The following is a 19,887-nucleotide window of genomic DNA, read 5'->3' on the forward strand; positions in this document are numbered from 1 at the left end:
AGCTCAAGCACATGAACGCTGGATCCAATTCTATTTGCCACAAAAGAGACTTAAAATGTAATCTCTTTAGAGGCCATTCTACTTTTGTGTTACACAGAGATTTTTTTCCTCTCTGTAGTTTTAAAAATCAGATTTCTGTTTAGGATTAAATATCTCAAGTTATTACACAGTTCAATGAGAAAGGCAGTGCTGCCTCAGCTGTCAGAACAGCTAAGTGTTCGCAGCCACAGCACCCCTGGGTGAATGGAGGCCGAAGAGTGACTCTCGTTTAATAAAGGCAAACCAGTGCATTTTAACCACTGTGGATCCATGGTCTAATTCTAAAGGATATAGATCCGATTCTGAAGGCAACTAAGGAAAGCAAAGCAAGTACTAGGGGCTTAAATTTGCCATACAGAAGTCTGTACTTCCATGGGGAAATGTTTAAGGACCTGCAAACCAAAAAAAACCCCATTGCTTTAAACAATGTGCTGTGGGCCTGTGTTTCATGAACAAGAAAATTCTCACCCAAGTTCAGCACTGAAATTCCATGCTCCCAGGACCCATGTGGTTACAAAATAAATATAAGATTAAAATGAATTATTAAAAGTAAAGGTTCTGTTTGATGCAAACAGATCAAGCACAAAAAAGTAAGAGGAAAAATAATAAAAGGATCCCAGGGAAGGAAAGTTCTGCAGAAGCTGAGGTGAGTCTGAATAGCCTTAGACTAAACTCAGCTAAAGGCATCTGTCAAGAGCAGGTAGCATGGCCTCTGGGAACCATATAACTTAATTTAAAAACTTACACAAAGGGTTATAGCAAGTCTCTAAAGAGATAAATTCACAACATGAAAGATAGAAAGTAACATAGGCCAGCACCTCTGCAGGTGTAAAGAATCATTATTCTTCAATATAAGTAGTGGGGGCATGTTTTATAAGAGCATATTATGTCTGTGTTCCAGAGGACTTTCAGGCCTTGCTTACACATTAATATTAAAACACGTCAAGTATTCTAGTCCATGGGCACACCTTTAGGGATACAGTTTTAGTAGTATATCTTCTTTTGATATGGAAAAGGGAGTAACTGATTTAAGGAGTCTTTATATGGGTAACCACTTTTCCTGGCAAGGACTCTACTAGCACCCCAGTATCAGTATATAAGACAAAAAAAAAAAAAAAAAAAAAAAAGAAGGAAAGTAAGTTAACTCAAACTGGCAGAGATTTCTCAGTACGAGAGCAATCCTTAGACAGAGCAAAATGCTCAAGTAGAAAAATGATTGCTGGAAACAGCAAAAGTATCATAACAAGTATTTCACAGCTCTCATTTCAATCCCAAAATAGTATTTTCTTATCGTTTTCAGCTACCCCTACTCTGTCATTAGTCATTCGTTGAACGCTAACTCTCACTGTTCCCTTGGGAATTTGGACCAAATAAGGAATGAACAAACCCTGGACAAGGATACGCCCAACCAAAATCTTTAAAAAGCCTGCTTACTGACTACAAAATACCAAAGGAATACTGAAGAGACATAGGTGGCACCAGTAATTTTTTTAAAGAGTGACAAGTCCAAAAGCCTGCTCTACAGCGTTGCAGGGTCTTTTCTGCTTCAGGAAGAGGAAAGAACCACAGTGAATCAAATAAAACTGCAGCTGACGACTCCTCAATAATAGCAACCACTAGTAAGAAGCTCATTGCCTTACTTGAAGGCGGTCTGACAGTGACAAAACAATTAAAAGCGAAAGAAAACATATTCCTGGTCACATTACAGTCTGTTAAAAACCTGCCATTACCTTCTGCTGCTGATGGACTTTGCATCAGCCCTGAAGTATCTGAGTCATGTGGACATCATGCCCATTTCCTACAACTTACACATACTTTTCAAGATTTAAAGCACTATAGTCTCAAAACCTTAACTCAGTGTGTAATGGTTTTAACATATATTTTACATCTTAATTTGCCATAATAATGTGGCTATAAGCTGCTGTCATTCGCTCCCTTTTTCTGACCTTGGAAATAAAATGTTTAATCTCCATGGGATTTTCCTGGCGAGATACTTTAAATCAGTGCATATGTACATACTTCTCTATATGTTTTTTCAATTTTCCTAAAATATTCTCATATGTGCAGACATGATGACTAGACATGTTTCAGTGGTGCTTGAAACTTGATACAAGTGGGTAATTTAACCATGTAATTGAACAATATTACAGAAACACACGGAGTTTCCTAGCAACAAAAGGCCTTGGACATCAAGATGGCAGGCAGCAGCTAACACTGCAATTGCCTGACCTAACTTGAAAAGAAATTACGCTGAAGAATGTCCTTCTTCCTCTCGCAGCAGAACTGATCTAAGATACATGCCTACGGGTCTGACCTTGAAGGGCTTTTCTTACATGCGTATGCCTTACTAATATACAGGGTCACAAAATGTCATATGAGAAAGGACATTTGGGTTCCCTTTTCGGTACTTTTATATTTTCCAGAAGTAAGAACAATCTCTGATTCGAAAAAATGTAATACCCCTGTCCCCTCAAGTCTACCCCCAGAGAAAATAAAAAGCTTCATAATGCAAAGTAGCTGAGTACAGCTTAGCCTGTCGATGCAGAATTCCCCCTTGTTAGGGCATTTCTGGAGGACTGGGCCAGGGGAAAGGTGGCACAAGTTCTGTGAGCCCGGAGACCAGCGCTGCTCTGTGCTACCAGCTCAGGTGCCAGAGACTCCCATGCCTGAGAAAACAGGACACAGAGGGGCAGAGCAAGATCATCTCCTCCCTTCTTTCCTTTTTCCTCATTTGTATTAATCTCTGCCTGCAGCGTTTGGGAGGAGGGAAATCGCAAGATTTTTAGTCCAAGTTCTTTTTTGCTGAAGAAATTCAGTCGGCTGAGCAGTTATCCCAGAGAACTGAGGATAATTGTCACCTTTATTAGTGCAGAGGGGAGGCGACATCTGATATGAAGAGCTCCTGACCAGCCAGTCTCAGACAAAAGCCATCTCTCCCTGAGGGGGAAGAAGCTACCAACTCACAAGGCTGCAGTACTTAATGTCACTTCTGTATTAATTCCTGCCTTTAACAAAGCCTCCTGCCACAGTCTGAAGATAAGAGCATTGAATCTACACCCACAGCTCTGAGCAAGCTGTGACATGGCTCTGTGTGACCCTTTGAGGAATGGCAAAGGGGACTTGGTGGGTACGTGAATTCCTGGAGACTTGGGCCCTCTTGTTTACATTCCCCACCAAGTCCCACATTTCACATCTGACCTAGACAAGTCCTTTAACCTGTCCTTTGACAAGGGACAACAGCACTTCCCACTAAAAATAAACAGATTTGAGCCCAGTAACTTTCTGACTGTGCAATGACATGGTCAAAAGCATACCCTCAGGGGAGACACCTGCCCCTGGATGGGTGCTAGGAGCTGTTAACTGCTGCACTATAGTGGTTTTCACTGATGACCCCACCAACACAGGGTGGCTCAAGGCACAGAGGGCTCTGAAAAAATTCCTTACACCCTTGCCATGCTCAGAGCTTCCTTCAGTGAAACAACAACATCAGTCCCTATTCCCAGTTACATCATGACTTCATTTTTCCATCTGAAGTAGCTAAATGTTGCTTCAAGAAAAATGTCAAAAATGGCCTGTTTTCTGAATGAAAGCTTAAAAGTCTTGGGCAGAGAAACAAACCCCTTCTAATACAAGGATGATGGTTTACTGGTATTTCACTAAAATAGCAATAGCTATTTGTGTGGAGTATGTCTATAACAAATATGTTGGTATAAAAATGCTGCCTTGCAAACACCATTCTTTTCAACGTTGCCTTTACAGCTTTGGAGGCACTGGCTGCTTTCACAGCCAAGTTTGCCACCGCTATGGAAAACAGGCTGCACATGCAAGCCAGCTGAAGTCATACAGACTGAAAAGGGCTAGGGCTGCTGCTGCTACCACTGTTAAAATGTTATTTGGAAACCGTCTTCTCAGAGAGCTGTATAAGGAATCAAAAATCCAGGGTAGGGATGCAGGCTCGATGCTTTTCCATTTTTTAGCAATGACTAATACAAAAAAAGCTCTTATCTCAAAATAAAACATTTCTGCCCCTTACAAAGGCATATAAGCAGGCAGGACAGAATGGCCTTATATAGCTGGCCTAGTAGTGTCCTCTTCACCACTGTATCTGAAGACCTTCTTGCATTGTACTCTCATAACCTCAACCAATGCGGATGGAGAACTATACCAAAGCCTTCCTCTTACTTGGCTGGAAGGCAGAGGGATGTCCCTCTTGATTTCATCAGAAGAGTTGTGCGAGAACAGCACAGAGACAAGGCCAGAATCAAAAAAGAAAATAGTAAAACACTTTAACACTCAATAAGCCAGGCCAGAAATAATTTTCTAATTAATCTAACAGAGGTAAGTGACATGCAAGAAATACAAACTTCTCAGTGTCTAAGGGAACATAGCATGTTTTAGAAGCATGCTGTAGCATTTCTTCTACAGATTTGTCCCTTATGTACAGCTGCTTGCCACCTAACAAGGGCTGAGTTTGTAACTGCAGTTTTCTTCTAGGGAAAACATTGGGTCTCCCCATGATATCCAGCTGTCTGTTTGCATAAGATTTGAAAGAATCCAATAATCAAAGAATTATAGGATAGTTTCTGTTATCAGTCAAACAACAATTAATAAGGGTAGAAAGGAATATTTCTGTTTCCTTAAGATGCTTCACAGCATTAATTGCTTCAGATAAAAGGACAGAGTCAGCTCAACTAAGTTTTTGAGTCTTGATCCTCAAAAAAATACCATGTTTCAATAGCACAACTTCAGTTTCACCTTAACTAGCAAAATATACCTGTCAATGCTTACGGCTGTCAATGCTTATGCCAAATCTACAGAGACATTCTCCAAAGTCCTTTTCTAAATGCTTTTTGCTAAATGTTTTATCGTCTATACCGCACCACGCTGCACACTTCACAACAAGAGACCTTGTGAAAATGTTACTACTTCAGGCAATCAGACAAGACCTAAATTGCAGCAAAGTTTTCTTTATAGCTTTTTCCCCTCGTGAATTTTCTCTACAAGGTAAAAGCAGATTATGGCAGCACCAGACTTGCACTGTTTCTCTACTCCAGTTGAGTATGACAGTATTTCATTGTGTCATTATGTAATACCAGATCAGCTTCATATGATTTTTGTAATCCAAAACCAGCGTTCAAGTATAGCTGACCTCAGATTTAGACAAACCTGAAGAACTTTGACTACAAGTTTTCTGCAGTATTTAAAGATCTCATCACTCACGTCTCCACTCTTTTTTTCGGTATATCCCTACAAAGTCCAGTGAGAAAAGATTACTTTCAGTCTGAACACAGAAATTTCTAAAGAGTTCCGCACCATTTCAGGGCTTCAGTTTTTGGGAGAGCTCACTTCTCATTTACTATCAGAGCAAAACATCAGATCAGGCCAAAAAAGGCTCTAGCTGAAGTTTTGATATTCTGGTCTATGACCTTAGGTGTGACAATGAGAGGTAGAAAGCACATTTAAACATCTTTATACTTTGTAGATCCCCATCAAAAATGCTGACACGAAAGTTCAGGAAAACAGTAAGAAATTCTGAGTAAATCTATTGGAGGTATTACAGCATCTGAATGATACTTCACACATCTTTCTGCAGGAGCAAAATTGCTTACCTTTAAGCAAATGAACCTTCTCAAAATCTTGAAAATTAAGTAACCCCAATATAAGTGCAAGCCTTGAAGGATCAATAGCAGCCCATTGAACAAAAAATATGCTATGACAGGAGTCGTGGAGTAGTATGTAGGTTGATACAATGTGGCACGAAGAATCCTAAAAAATAAAGGTCACTGTTAGAGCGCAAGAATCCTTCTCTGCTTAATTTCACATTCCAAAGCAATTAACTATTTCACAAAATATTAAAAAGCTCTACAAAGATGACAGATTAATTAACAAGCCCTGTCTTAACTAGATTATGCATCTCTATTGAAATATAGACTTCAGAAGATGAGAAATTTGAGTCTTGCATGAAAGTATTCTTAATAAGCATATTGGGTCTGGCTGAGATGGAGTTAATTTTCCCCACAGCAGCCCTCATAGTGCTGTGCTTTGTATTGGTAGCTAGAAGGGTGTTGAGAACACACCAGAGTTTTGGCTACTGCGGAGCAGTGCTTGCACAGCATCAAGGCTGTCTCTCCAACATCCCCCCCTCACCAGAAGGCTGGGGGTGGGTAAGATCTTGGGAGGGGACACGGCCAGGACAGCTGACCCAAACTGACCAAAGGGATATTCCGTACCATATGATGTCTGCTTAGCGCTAAAAGCTAAGAGAAAGGAGGAGGAAGGGGTGGCATTCGTTATTATGACGTTTGTCTTCTGGAGCAACCACTACACGTACTGAAGCCCTACTTCCCAGGAAGTGGCTGGACATCGCCTGCTGATGGGAAGCAGAGAACAACTCTTTCGTCTTCCTTTGCTTCCGCACGCAGCCTTTGCTTTTGCTTTATTAAACTACCTTTATCTTGACCCACAAGGTTTTTTCCATCTTATTTTCTCCCCCACCCCTTCCTGCTGAGGAGGGGAGTGATAGAGCGGCTTGGAGGGCACCTGGCATCCAGCCAAGGTCAACCCACAACAATAAGGTTAGAAAAAAATCTTTTTTTTTTTTTTTTTAAGTCTTGACCTCTGTGTGGTCTAGATACTATGCAACTCAGAGGTTGTCTATGCCATTTTTTTTTTAATGCAAATCCACACTCCAGAGAAAATCCTACAGGCTTTGCAACAGGACATTTTGTTAATTAACATATGTTTTGTCCATCTTCAGACTTCCCTACTTATATATAAGTTGGGGCTTTTGGAGTCCCTTTAATCTCATCACATTTTGCTTCCAAGCTCAAGAACTCAAGAACAAGAAACTCAGTGGAGCAAAATGATTGGAGACTACATGTATAGTTAATCAAAAAACAACAAGAAAGTAAAAGACATCAGCATTTCTGAAAGAAAAATACTACAGGAAATTAAAACCTTGTGTTGATCAATGTTCAGAACTATTAATTTAACCAGCTTGAGTCTCTAAGGGTTTGTCCACATGCAGGGAGGGGCATGAAGGCAAACTAGAGCAAGTCAATGAAACCGTGAATGTGAAACACATTAAACACTTTTTAAGAGCTAAACATGTTAAGCATTAAGCACACTAAGCACCCGTGTGGATACCCCAAAGCAGATACTCCGAAGTCATGCGAGTATTTAGCAGGTTATGATTTATTTGCATTGACTTCATAAGTTAACTGGTTCACCTTAACTTTTCTGAATGCTCCTCATGTGAGTGAGTGAGGCGAGATACTACCCAAGAACTAGATAGCAAAAAGAAGGCTCTACAAAAAAGTAACTGCAATCGTATAGGAATTACACTGTACTCTGACTTTGCAGCTACAGCAGGTGGGATGGAATTAAAGGGAAAATGATTTCTCCTAGTTAGGTAGCTCAATCCCCTCAAAAATGCAGGAGCTCATAGCATTTAACTACAACTTATGAAAATAAGTTAAATAACACATAAAAGCCTTTGTTTAGGTTAGCATATTTTCAAGAGGCGCATTTAAAAACTGTTTTTACTTAAATTAAATTTTTAAAGAAAATGAGTTTTTGTCAACTCTTCTCACTGGCCTTTAGTAGCCAACAATAATGAAAGTTCTGCTTCTGCTCTTTAAAGTACAATCCTTTCCTTTCTTTTTCCCATCACAACCAATACTAACCTCTCAATGGAAATGGGAATGAAATAAAAGCCTGTGACTACATTAAATATTGCTTACCAGAAGGGGAACAGGATGATTCTTGTGATGAAGAATGCAATAGAAAAGATGATAAAGAGCATATTACAGGTTTTCTCCCAGTGAGCGTAATTAAACATTTTGGCTGCCTGCATTGAATAAAAACCAAACATATCAAAATATTCTCTGAAATAAGTTCCTTTCTGCATTTTCATAAGCAAGGACTCATCTTCCACCTCAGCAGGAAGAAAATTTCCTCCCTGTTTGACATGCAAAGCAATCAGTTTGCTGATACCTAATAAACCAGTATCAAAACAGATTCTTTGTTTATATTTCTCCTTTCATCTTAAAGGAAAGGACTCTGTATCAAAGGCCTAAAGAACAGATCTCCGATCAGAATATAAAAGTGTCGTGAAAACAGAAAGTGCTCTTGAAAATAGAGGTAATCCTCCATTCCTGTACCAGCTTCAAAATGGGCTGGATCAAAGAGAAGCTGCTAGCCACATCTGCACGCTCAGGAGCAGCAGTGACCCCTTATATACAGGCATTCTGGTGCATGCACGTTACTGACCCTTCTCTGTGCCTAATTCAGCTTCTGTTTTCTCCTTTTTGAGAGCTGGACATCCTAGCGTTGGTCTCTATCCCACTAATAAAGATTATAATTCCTGCTTCTCCCCTAGCTGAACTGTACAACGCTCCATGCTTCATTTAGGAATCACCCTGGGCACTGCTGAATGAAACAGCTGTTCTCAAGTGTGAACAAAGCTTCAGGTGCCAAGCCTAAGTTTTAAACAGCAGTTTGACAAACTTTTGAGTGGCAGGGAGGAGTTAAGTTATTCTGGTACCCAGCTTCAGTTTCCATGAGAGTGCTGTCCTACCAGTTGTCAGCTCAACTGTTTGTAAGGCCACACAGTTAACTGGACCACAAACCAGTTCAGGATTAAAACTAACCCAGCAAAAACCTGTATGTATGCGTTTAATCTGGACCATTCCCAACTGCATGACCCTACAATTAGTTGTTCCAATACAATGGATAGAGTATCAGGAGCAGAAATGAACAGACAACAGCCTACAAGGGCTGCTTACACTGGCACTGCCACCAAAAGAGGTGATTAAACTATGCTCTCAATCTTAGTGTTATAAAACCAGGATAACTCTATTGAAGGAAACACAGTGTGCATTTGTCTTCCAAGAAACCCAGCAGCAAGTCTCTATGACCAGTGTTGTGTGCAGAATAGGACCCTTCTTAATCTTAAACATTTCTAAACATTGATGCTAAATTCAGGGAAGGGACTTCCCCTTCAGTCCAGGGGAAGAAAGTTTTCTTCTGCCAGTAGATACCTGTGATATCTTGTTCAGGGACAGCTTGAGTGTTTCCAGCCAGAAGTGTATAATGTAGATGTACACCCTGGGCCAACACAGGGGTGTGAATGCTGACAAAATTAAGCCAGTTTGGAGAAGTAGCCAAAACTTTGGCTGCTAAATTTGCTTGAGAATTGGTATCATGACAAGTTGTTCACAGGCTAGCCAACATGGTCTAATTTTAACAGTGAAACAAGAATAATCCAGGGAGAGAGCTGTATTTCCAGTCCCCGTTCTGTACTGAAGAACATCTCTTCTGCTCTTTTCTCATAATGAATTCTGCAACAGAGTATCATCTTAAATTATCTAGAAGTTCTTTTTTATCTTACAATTTATGAATCTGTGAAGCCGTGTCTCTGTAGGGACAGGAAGGGATCATATGAAACTTGTGGCAAAACGATTAAAACGTCACTGAACGTAACTTGGGCAACAACCAAAAAAACCCCCCAAAACACACCAACAAAAAACCCAAAACAAATAAGCAAAAAAGAGATGGAGGGCAAGGTTACCTCGAGCCAGAAATCTGCAGTGTCGTGCACAAACATCACCAGTGTTCCAAGACGCACGTAATTGCCACACCAAGAGCCACTCATCAACCCAATGGCTGCCAAGTGATGAACGACATGAGCCAGAAAATCCTGCGAAGGAGGGAATTAAAAAGGTAGAGCCAAGCAAGTACAGCCCTTGAGGGACTGTGTGCGGATGAAGTGACAAGCAAGACTTGTCACACACACAGAGACAGATGCCCTGGCAGCCAGGAGAGCATGGGTGTGTGCAGGTGTGCCAGGGATAGACTGATGCTGCCCTCATGTGGCTGCACCAAATCCAGAATCAGGACAGTGCTTTTCCTTATAAACATTTTCTTCCTCCCTCACAGAACAGAGGTTCTAGCTACAAAGAACCAGGACCACTTGCCTTCCTTTTGTTGTCAATCCCAAGTGTAAATAAGAGAGACCAGTAAAAACTAATCTCAGCCATGTAGTACCAATATTGGGATGGCAGCAGAGTCTGTAATGAAGAAAAACACAGTTAACTGAGAATAGCAAAAGATGAATGCCAAGTGAAATTACTTCTTTTTTCCTTTCCTCACTTCTTTTGCTCCTCTGCTGAGTCTTACTTAAAGAAATTAAACTAAACTAAATCCCTGTTCTGGGCTTCATTAAGAAGGATGTTCTGGGAGCCAAATATTTTAACCTTTACTCAGACCAGACTCTCAGTTTCTGCAGTTCCTCCCCCATGCTGAATTTTAGCATGCTTTTTTCTATGTTTTGTCAGAGAACTACACGCAGAGTGCTTCTGCATTTAATCACAAACAACTGCAAATAAACGAAGCCCTCCATTTTGGTGAACAATTAACATTTTAAACATTCACACATCCCATGACTAAAATGTCAGCTATTTACGCTAGAGTCCTGTGCATCTGCTTAGGGCTAGATGCTGAGCTTGGTTGCTCCCTTGGTTCAATACGTTTCCTGGGTGGCACGAAGTAGGCTTGGTTATCAGGGCCCATGAGACAACTCAGCTGGGAGGCAGGATTGTTTTTATTTTTGGCCCCTGAGGAGGACAGGAATAAGAAGGCAGTGTGATGCGCCACAGATTTATAAAAATAGGAGTGGGGGGCACAGAAGAACCTCTGGCAAGCGCACAAGAAGGCAGTTTGCTTGGAGTCATCTGTTATGGGACTGTTAGTAAAATATTTCAGGAAGAAACGAGAGCCTCGTGACCCTTGGGAACAACCAGAGCATTGAGCAGAGATCCCCGAGCAGGGACTCACATTATGCCAAATCACTGCTGCACTCCCTCCACCTGCACTACTGAGCACTAGGGCCCAGCAGGCACACAGCACTCGGCATAATCCTCTGCGTAACACTGTTCTGCAGTGCCTTGAAGCATCATCAGGACTGGTGCAAGCTTAGGGGTTCTGCACTGAAACCCGTAACACAGATAACATCTACTGTGCGCAACTGGTAACCTGGGATGGGTGGAAATAATCGTGGAGACTGGAGGGCTGACTTGCAGCACAGGCAGATCATGGAGAAGTCCAGCAACAGTCAGCAGGAGGTACCAAAGGAGGGCAAAAGGCTTTGGTACCACACCTCTCTAGGTGGTGCCCGTTGCGAGGGAAAAGCGCTTCTGCGGATTAGCCCTTCCAATGGGGAAATAGTTGGAATGCCTCGAGGCCAATGGCCCAATGCCAAAAAGCTCACCTGAAATGGATAGCCAACCCACGTCTGCCATATGTCATAAAACCAAGGTTTCTGGGGAAGACAGATCATTCAGAGACTGATCAGCTGAGCAACAATAAGTCATCTTAACTCAAAATCTTCAATACTTAAAATTTCTCTAAGTGGAGCAGGCTAAGAAGCTATAGTCTTGATAACTGTTCTCCAGCAATTTCTAAAGGAATCTTACATCTCAGATTTATTATATTGGTCCCAGCTTTTTGGCTTCTTTTCAGGACACCTGAAACATTCCAGTTCATCATTTCATCATCCAAAGCAGTGGGTGTGTGTTTTATTACTACAGTTACTCAAGATATGTTGCCACAGTGATTAGATTTTGCTGTGTTTACCAGCCACGCACATCCCCGGTTCATGATGATAAACAGTGTTTGGGGAGAAGAGCCAGATGAACGTAGATGTTCTGTTGCTCAGGAGAAGCATTAATGACACCCTAGGCAGTGCTCACAGTTACAAGCACCACTCTCTGTTATTCCCAACTTCTGACTCAGCAGCAACACCTCAATACATAGCAGTGAAATACACCATTGTTGTGACCCCCAAAAGTGCTGCCAGAAAAGGTTTATGGCCTCCTTTGAGGAAAAACATGGCCATGTGATGCATTTGTAGGTGTTAACAAGGCATGTTGTAAAACTATCTGTGTGACTTCTTAAAACTTTCCTTAAAAATACTGATTACTCATAAGTTACATTATCATAAAAGTTCAAAAGAGAATTTAAAAATTAAGTAAAACCTTAGTGCATATTGCAGCCTATCATCTAGATTACATACATACAAAGATCTGAACCCAAAGAGCCCCTGAAGCCAGTGAAGCTTTCAATGGGCTTCAAAAAGATCTAGAAATCAGTCCTTATTTTGTTAAAAAAAAAAAAAAAAAACAAACACCACCAAAAAAACCCCCCAAAACCCAAACAAAACAACCCACACCAAAACAAAACAAAACAACCCAAACCAAACCAAAAACACCAAACACACACAACCCACATATCAGTCCCTCAAAAGATTAACTTACATCATACAGAAATATAAATCCAGCAATGGAGGATGTAAGATAGAATGAAAATCGCCAGCTGCAAAATTAAAATGAAAAAAATAAGAACAAAGCATTATATTTTTTTATAGATATCATCCTGAGCCAGAATTCCTGCAAATCATTGTATATCACAATCTTCATATAAACGTGCCCTCACACTCTACATTAACAGTTGCCACATATTAACTATATCTGAATTATTAATATTTAAATAGTTAAGCTTTGACTGATTGCTAAAGTAGTAAATTGTTTTACATTATCACAATACAGATATCTTGATTGTGATTACAGCAGTAATCTTCCAGCCAGGCATGAGCTGATCAAGAGAACGGTCACAGCAAATGTAATAAATTCCCTAAAAATTAATGTTTGATAACACCAACATGTCCTGCTGTACCAATCCCTCTAGAATATTCACACTGGACTAAGAGCATCTCACAGTTCCCTGACTCCAGAAGGTCTTTCAGCCACGTGGCACATACTTTCCAATCCGAACCAACACTGTGAATGCTGTGAGCGCCAACAGTGACTTGTTTCAATCGCTGGGTTAATTTCTTTTGCTCTCTCTTAACACTGATCGCTGAAAACAGGGGAGCCCTATGAAACTTTAGCAATGACTACTGGTTTAGTTTGTCTTACTACAGAGGTCTGAATTAACTATAAACCTCAATCTTTGACTAGGTTTGCCAGCATTTAGCCTGACCTAAGCTTTTTGTAGCTTAAATGGATATCCATCAAGGCAGATAAAACTTTCAGGTTTTCACCACCAATCTGGTAAATCAGCAAAGGGAAAAAAGTTCTTGTGTATCTTAGCGAACCGAAACTATGTTGTTGCTTATATACGTCCGAGCAGGATGCTGTGATTTGGAGCCAGCAATCAGCATTGTAATGACTCTGGAGCCTGCGTGGGAGGTATTGTCCCTGGGACTGGGTGCGGCTGGAGACTCATCCGGAGCTTTCCCACTCCCACCTCTACAGGTGATGGAAAACTTTTTCCTTTCCACTCTTCTCCTTGGCAGGAACAAGCCTGACCTTTTCCAGAGCAGCCTGTCAAGGTCAGTAGGAAAACACTGCAGGACTTCACATGCTAAGAAAGGTCATGATCACAGAGACAGGCACATGGCCCCAAACGCAGTGAGAACATTTTATGGAACAAGAGGTATCCCAGAGGAGAGCAGCAAACAGCCTCCCAGAAAACCAAAATTTGCTAAAAAGGAGGAGAGCGCACCTCAAGAGGAGCACTGTACTAATGGATTGAGAGAGGTATAAAAATGAGATTGTGGCCTTTGGCAAACATTAATGAAGCGCCATATGAAAGAAGATGATGAGAACCTGTCTGGTAAAAGCAGCTCCTCCTTTCTGAGCCCTACATCACCTGGAGGCTGACATCCCAGGTGAAAGAATGAGATGTTCAAAGACTGAGCCAGCATTTTACAAGAAAAAACAAACAAACAAAAGATGAGGACATGGAATGGCAGAGGCTAGACAAGATAATGTCTCACGCCTGTGGAAGAAGTCAAGAAAACAATTATAAAATTGCTACTTGATACACTGCTAATAAACAATCATTTTACTTTTCAACTTTAAAGCATCTTTCCTCAGGCAATTTGAAAATAACACTTCAGAACACCCACCGCACAGACAGAAAAATTCAAAGGTACACGGTGGAAATTAGGAGAGCAAATGGAAGGGGAGAGTGGAACCCACAAGTAATACCTGGCTCAGAGTTAACCAAGAGATGCTAGGAAAAACACCACCATGGCACGGGACAGACATTTTACACAGGGGCTGATTCTGCCCTCATGCCTCTTATTTCAAGCAAGGGAGGTGCGAGTAGTCCAGTGGATATAGATTCTGTGTTGATTGGAAAGCCTAAGCAGTTTTCTGAATCAGATCCAAAGCCCAGAGCATCTAACAAGACTGTGCCATTAGTCCCTAGCCCTACAAACATATATTGAACACACTTGGCAATAAACACTCAGTGTTTCAGATGAACTCATTATACGTGCAAGACTGCCAGAGCACTACCTCATTTTGCATTTAGCCAAGCTTCTTTATGAATTTGGTGAACAAAACCTAAAGTAAAACTCATCCAAATTCACCAAATTTTACCCAAGTGCCTTTTAAGCTCTGAACCTGGCCACCAGGGAGAGCACTGAACAACAGCTATGCAAAAGGATTTTCTGATTTAACTTCAGGAATCTTTTCTCTTGAACGGAGTTTAACAAAAAAGAATTTAGTAGGTGAAGTTAAAGGCTGGTAAGTCTTTTAAAGCAGGGAAGGTTTCATGCAAAGGGCTTTCCAAACCCCAGTGTTGCTTAAATGGGAGCACTAATAGCTTAAGTATGGTTTAAATCTGGCTCATCAGATTTTCCTTGTGATTCAGAAAAATGATCCTAGAGATTGCAGGTTTTCAAAAATTTCATAATGCTCATAACACTGGCTACTAGGATGTAATAACTCTGTTCCTCATTTGTTGCCTTGATAATTATATCCAATTAAATTCACTGACACAGAGCAGAGCAAGGTTCACAAAATTGCACAGGAGAAACCTGTTTGCTTCATTCTCACTCGAGCTGCCAAGCAAGTTTTAATTTCAGTCTTTGGCTGTGTATTACTAGAGACACGCATCCATGGCAGATAGGTCTTTTATCAATAGCAGGAAATCTTATTGTCACTTGTAAAACAAACTTAACTGCTCCACAAAAGAACAGCAGAAATAAACCATGGATGTCGTTTGCCAGGCCAGTTTAGTCAACTCATTTAGGCTTCAGAGCGACACATCTCTATCTATCAACTGGATTTTTGCCCAACAGAGGACATCATCAAATCATTATCATATTGATTCACAGTGAAAATAATCTCGATAAAGTACTCAACTTTGGGCTTTGTAGATGTACTGTTAACCCTCATTCCTTAAGCTAGGCTACACTAAAAGATGTTAAATATCACAATCATTTGAATTTTTGCCAATGTAATTACGCCAGTCAAAAATCCAAATACACAGGATATTAGGGAAGTGTTTTACACTGGTACAGTTAATTTCAGTATCCAAAAGGGATGAGCTATGTAAGTAAAGCCATGCCCATTTGGGGATTTGCAATTTGTATGAGATTTTGGATAACACTGGAATAGTTAAATAGTAAAATGTTTAGGTATGGGGAAATTCTCACACATGTGTGAAGAATCATACTCTTGAACGCTTTTCCAGTTTTGAATCATATGCAGGAGGTTTCAAAACTTTTTACATATTCATTGTTATCACTCAATTGCTCAATGGCCCACTCTCATCAGCATATTTGAGGTCATGTTTTGCACAGTACCCCATGTTCAGGCTGTGACACCCGCCATTTAGTTAGGATGCCATGATTCCTGCTCTTGAACTGACTTCTGTACGCATAACAGCATCCCAAGATAACAGTATGCATCCATATATAAACAAGAGTGAGTAAGCATTTTTGTTCCCTGATGATTACTGGCAGCCAGAAAAATATTTTCTTATTCTCTGCATGTTTTCATTAAGCACTATGTAGCAGGAGCCTACAAATAAGTCCATTATTACACAATGAAGAAAACTGTAAAATATTTTTGAGGTTTTTTTCAGGAGAAGCTGTCTTTTTAAGTCACACCATTTGGAGAAGTGCTACTAGATCTTTTCAATTTGTATATGCACAAACCAAAACCCTACTCAGACAGACCCAGCTTTCTGGAAATGAGTCCCCCTTAAGAGGCACCTGAGGACCTTAATCTTTTTTTTTTTTTTCCAAAACAGTAAAATCCGTAATAATCAAAAGCATTGTCTTTTCTTACAAAGCTTCCTGGAATTTCCGAAGCACTGTTGGGATCTCAAGGTTTCGCCGTCTCCTAAACCACTTTTCCACCAAACGGACCGTACAGTTGCACTTCTTGGCAAGGCCTTGAATCTCTGACTGCAAAAAATGGAATAGTATTAGCAACAAGATGTAATCCAACATAATTTTCATTTATTTTGTAGTTCACAGATCAGCTTCCCACTGTTGTAAGGTCTTCATTTAAAAAAATTACCAATATTAACTATCTATGGGGGTGTACCTTGCAGGCTTCCTGGTTTAATTTTTGAGTGACACTCACAGAAAGTCTGGATTTTCAAGACACTAATTTATATAAATAAAGCAGGCATGAAATGTACTGATTGACAAACTATGCTATTGTCTTTCTGGTGGCTTCTGGCAGTTTCAAAGATGCAACTTCTACTGCTAAGCAAGAGGTTGGCCTGGAGAGGGTAAGTGCCACGTATCAACACGTGTGGACATCGTATCTAATATCTTACCTAATTATAATTAATTATTAGATTATATTTAAATGAGTCTCACAGGTGAGACGTGGGCCTGGAATTAAGGTGACCTGAGCTCTGTCCTCAAATCCAGTCTAATTCTGTGGTACAGGGCAAGTCAATCTTACTGAGCAAAATCCAGACTGCCTTTTGACACCTAAAAATAAATTAGGGCTAGAGCATAGCCTAGAAATGCATCCACCCATTCAAGTGCAACAGTCAGGTGTGTCTGCTTTATGTGTGCTCTGAAGGTGAAGCGTCTCTGCCGTGCAGCCATGCTAGCACATGCTAAGCACAAGGCAGCGTGACTCTTGCACCACTGGGTGCTCGGTGCCCCACGTGCAGCAACCTGTAGGCTTCCTCCCTCTCTTCCGTTCTCAGGGGCAGAAGGTGTGGGCTGACCTCCCCTGGGGCTGCTGCAGGCGCAGAGGTAGAGTTTGACTCATCCCTGGGGAAGCTCTTTCCCCGCAAGGCTAGTATGCAAATAGCGGGTGGCAGCAGCGCTGGCTCCACCAAGGTAAGTCCAGTTCAATTAGTCTCCTACCCTCAGAGAAAGCGCTGGTATGTGAGCAAAGGCACTTCAGCTGCCGGGCAGGGCAGGAGTGCGAACAGACTCTGTGTTCAGCCCATCCTGCTGGCTGCAGAGCTCTCTACTTGCTGCACAGGAATACTGACTTTGTTTTGACGGACAATGGAGCCTAGATGCCCTCAATTGCCAACCAGGCCTCTGCATGCATCCTCAGGTGCAATGGTCCTCAAGCTGGCCATGTAAAGGAGGCAGTCTGAATCTTTCCCATGTACTGACAAGTATAAAAATGCTGTGCTTCCTTTCAGAGATTAATCATCAAACTGTACTCATGCAGAAGGAAGGTGTGACACAGAGATCAGGATACTTGCCCAGATAGAGAAGAGCTCATATGTGAACACGAATACATCTATTCCTGATGATATCAGGCAAAAGACACAGTAAGAGAATAGCAGAGTTAGGGATAGAAAGCAAAGTTCCACGTATCAGTAATTATCAATATCCCTTATTACTAGAAAGCACATACTGCTTTTCAAAAAACAGTGTAGGAACACTGCAATTGTTTGGTATCTGTACTCAGGTATGTGAATTTTTTGCGGCTGCATTCACAGCAACGTACCTGTTTCCCATCAACAATCAAGTTGCCTCATTTTTGAGATTGTAAACTTTGGCTATCATTTTTTTTTCTTGTTCAAATTTAAAAACAAACAGCAAGGTAATAGCAAGATTGCTTTTCTTGCTCACATAATCCAGGATTAAGTATGCAGCAATATAACTGATCAAAAGGCTTCCATGCCAGCGTTCCAATATTATTGCTTGCAATAAATATGATACCACTTTCCAACAACAGATGTCAGCTGATGTTTTCTCCAGGCAGAATGAGTTAAAGATGGAACACTGATGTTCACTGGAAATAATATTAACAGTCTAACCTAGAACAGCGTGCCAGAAAATTAAACATCTTAAACGTATTTTCTGGTTTGGTTGCCATATACCCTTGTCAGCAGAACAGCAACAAAAACCCAAATAAATTAAGTCATCTGTCAATCAGCTGGAACTCATCCCATGATGTCATTGCTGATAGCTGATTGAAACAGTAAGACTTGGGATTTTCCAAAACCAAAACTAGTTTAAAAGAATGAGAATCCTTACTTGGGATGGATGTTTTGAGCACTCCCGGAAATAACTCTCTAAAACCGGATTAGGCTGTGGCTTCACACGTCTTGCATTCTTTATACCTAAGGCTTTTGCTAGAGGTATAGCAACATATCTGAAAAGACATACCGTGAAAAATTTTAAAAATACAACACAGTTACAAGACCTTAGCTATTCTCATGCCAGGATATGAAGAAAATAAATCTGAACCAATTTAATCTGCCATGGGATATGACAGTGCACTGTAAGAGAAAGGAATCTCCCTCTAGCTAATCCCAAGAGAGAACCATAGCATATTAGCAGTTATGCAAAAAAGCAGACCCAACGACTCAAGTACGTGGTCGAGAAATGCTATAAAACTAAAGGAAAGATGCTGATTTTTGTGTCCTTGTTTTTTTCAGAGGCGTATCGGAGTTAAGCAACAGTTAAGGGAGAGTGAAACAGGAACAGATGCTCTCTCCGTGTGAGCTGAAAGATTGCTACTGGGATACTTTCTCCTAATGGCAGATAGTCACTTAGCACATTGCTTCACCAGGCTACCACTGCCCAAGACACTGGATTTGGCTTGCGGCACACAGCACCTCCCCCAGAGACTGAAGGCTTCTCTTTCTCTTCCATTTTCCAATACAAATTGCTGCAGAGCATGCCAAATGCTTCGCTCTTCTACTTGGGCAGGCCTTTCTGAAAAAGCCCGCCTTCACTCCTGCTGATATCAGCGATTGATTCCTTATAACTCATAGCAGCGGTCAGTTTTCCTCATTCATGGACAGATTCACTGCAGGCCAGATGTGTGGGCTAATTATTCACACGAGCGATTTCTGATAGCAGCGCAGTGAGACACAGTTGGGCAAGCATTTACTCAGGAGACGCTGTGAATGGTTATAGACATATGATCCAAATTACTTTTGATCTCTAACATGAATGATCTTATCTGGTTCTGTTTTAAGTCTGTCCAACTTACGACATTCCAAATTTCCTCGTTCTATCCTGAAATACTTAAAAAAGACCTACTAATCACATTCTTTAGAGCAAAAAAAAAAGAAAGTCAAGCAAAAAATGCACAAATAAATAAGTCAAAGCACTGCAAATCTTAATATATTTGTAGCTTTCCTCTGTGGACCCAACAGAGGTCTGTCGTGCCTGTCCCATAAGATTCCAGCTGCAGAAGCAATCCATCTTTCAGTGCCAAAGTGGAGGGGAAAAAAAAAAAAAAAAAAAAGAATCAGCATTACTAGATCTCCATAAAATGTTCACATGAAACTTGGAGATCCCTCCAGTCTGCCCAGTTTTGCTACAGCTAGACACCTGGGATCTGTCAGCCTCAGACAAATGTTCTGGTGGAGGACCAAACAAAAGGAGATGCTTGGTTTGGAGGACAAATACCTCTACCCTTCCACCGAAGGAGAAAAAGCAAAAGGAAACCCAAATGGGTTTGGATTGATTGTATCTCTAGTGAAAGGAGATAATTGGAATTATCCAAATGCTGATCTACAAAAGCTAGATAGAAATATTTTCCTTCT

The 19,887-nt window shown here is 40.9% G+C and overlaps 1 protein-coding gene across 3 annotated transcripts in view; it reads right to left on the minus strand.

Moving 5' to 3' along the window:
- Positions 1–19,887, minus strand: part of CERS3 (ceramide synthase 3) — a 55,216-nt gene that overhangs the window by 17,241 nt on the left and 18,088 nt on the right. For all 3 annotated transcript variants that reach the window (XM_075506318.1, XM_075506320.1, XM_075506319.1), the window contains exons 3-10: positions 18,365–18,482; positions 16,185–16,303; positions 12,354–12,411; positions 11,309–11,359; positions 10,017–10,109; positions 9,611–9,739; positions 7,782–7,888; positions 5,649–5,805 (exon numbers count right to left, since the gene is read on the minus strand). In XM_075506318.1, coding sequence (XP_075362433.1) covers positions 5,649–5,805; positions 7,782–7,888; positions 9,611–9,739; positions 10,017–10,109; positions 11,309–11,359; positions 12,354–12,411; positions 16,185–16,303; positions 18,365–18,482 — 832 coding nt within the window. The remainder of the gene's footprint in view (positions 1–5,648; positions 5,806–7,781; positions 7,889–9,610; positions 9,740–10,016; positions 10,110–11,308; positions 11,360–12,353; positions 12,412–16,184; positions 16,304–18,364; positions 18,483–19,887) is intronic.

This window comes from Mycteria americana, chromosome 6 (genome assembly GCF_035582795.1).
Source record: "Mycteria americana isolate JAX WOST 10 ecotype Jacksonville Zoo and Gardens chromosome 6, USCA_MyAme_1.0, whole genome shotgun sequence".
Classification (NCBI taxonomy): domain Eukaryota; kingdom Metazoa; phylum Chordata; class Aves; order Ciconiiformes; family Ciconiidae; genus Mycteria; species Mycteria americana.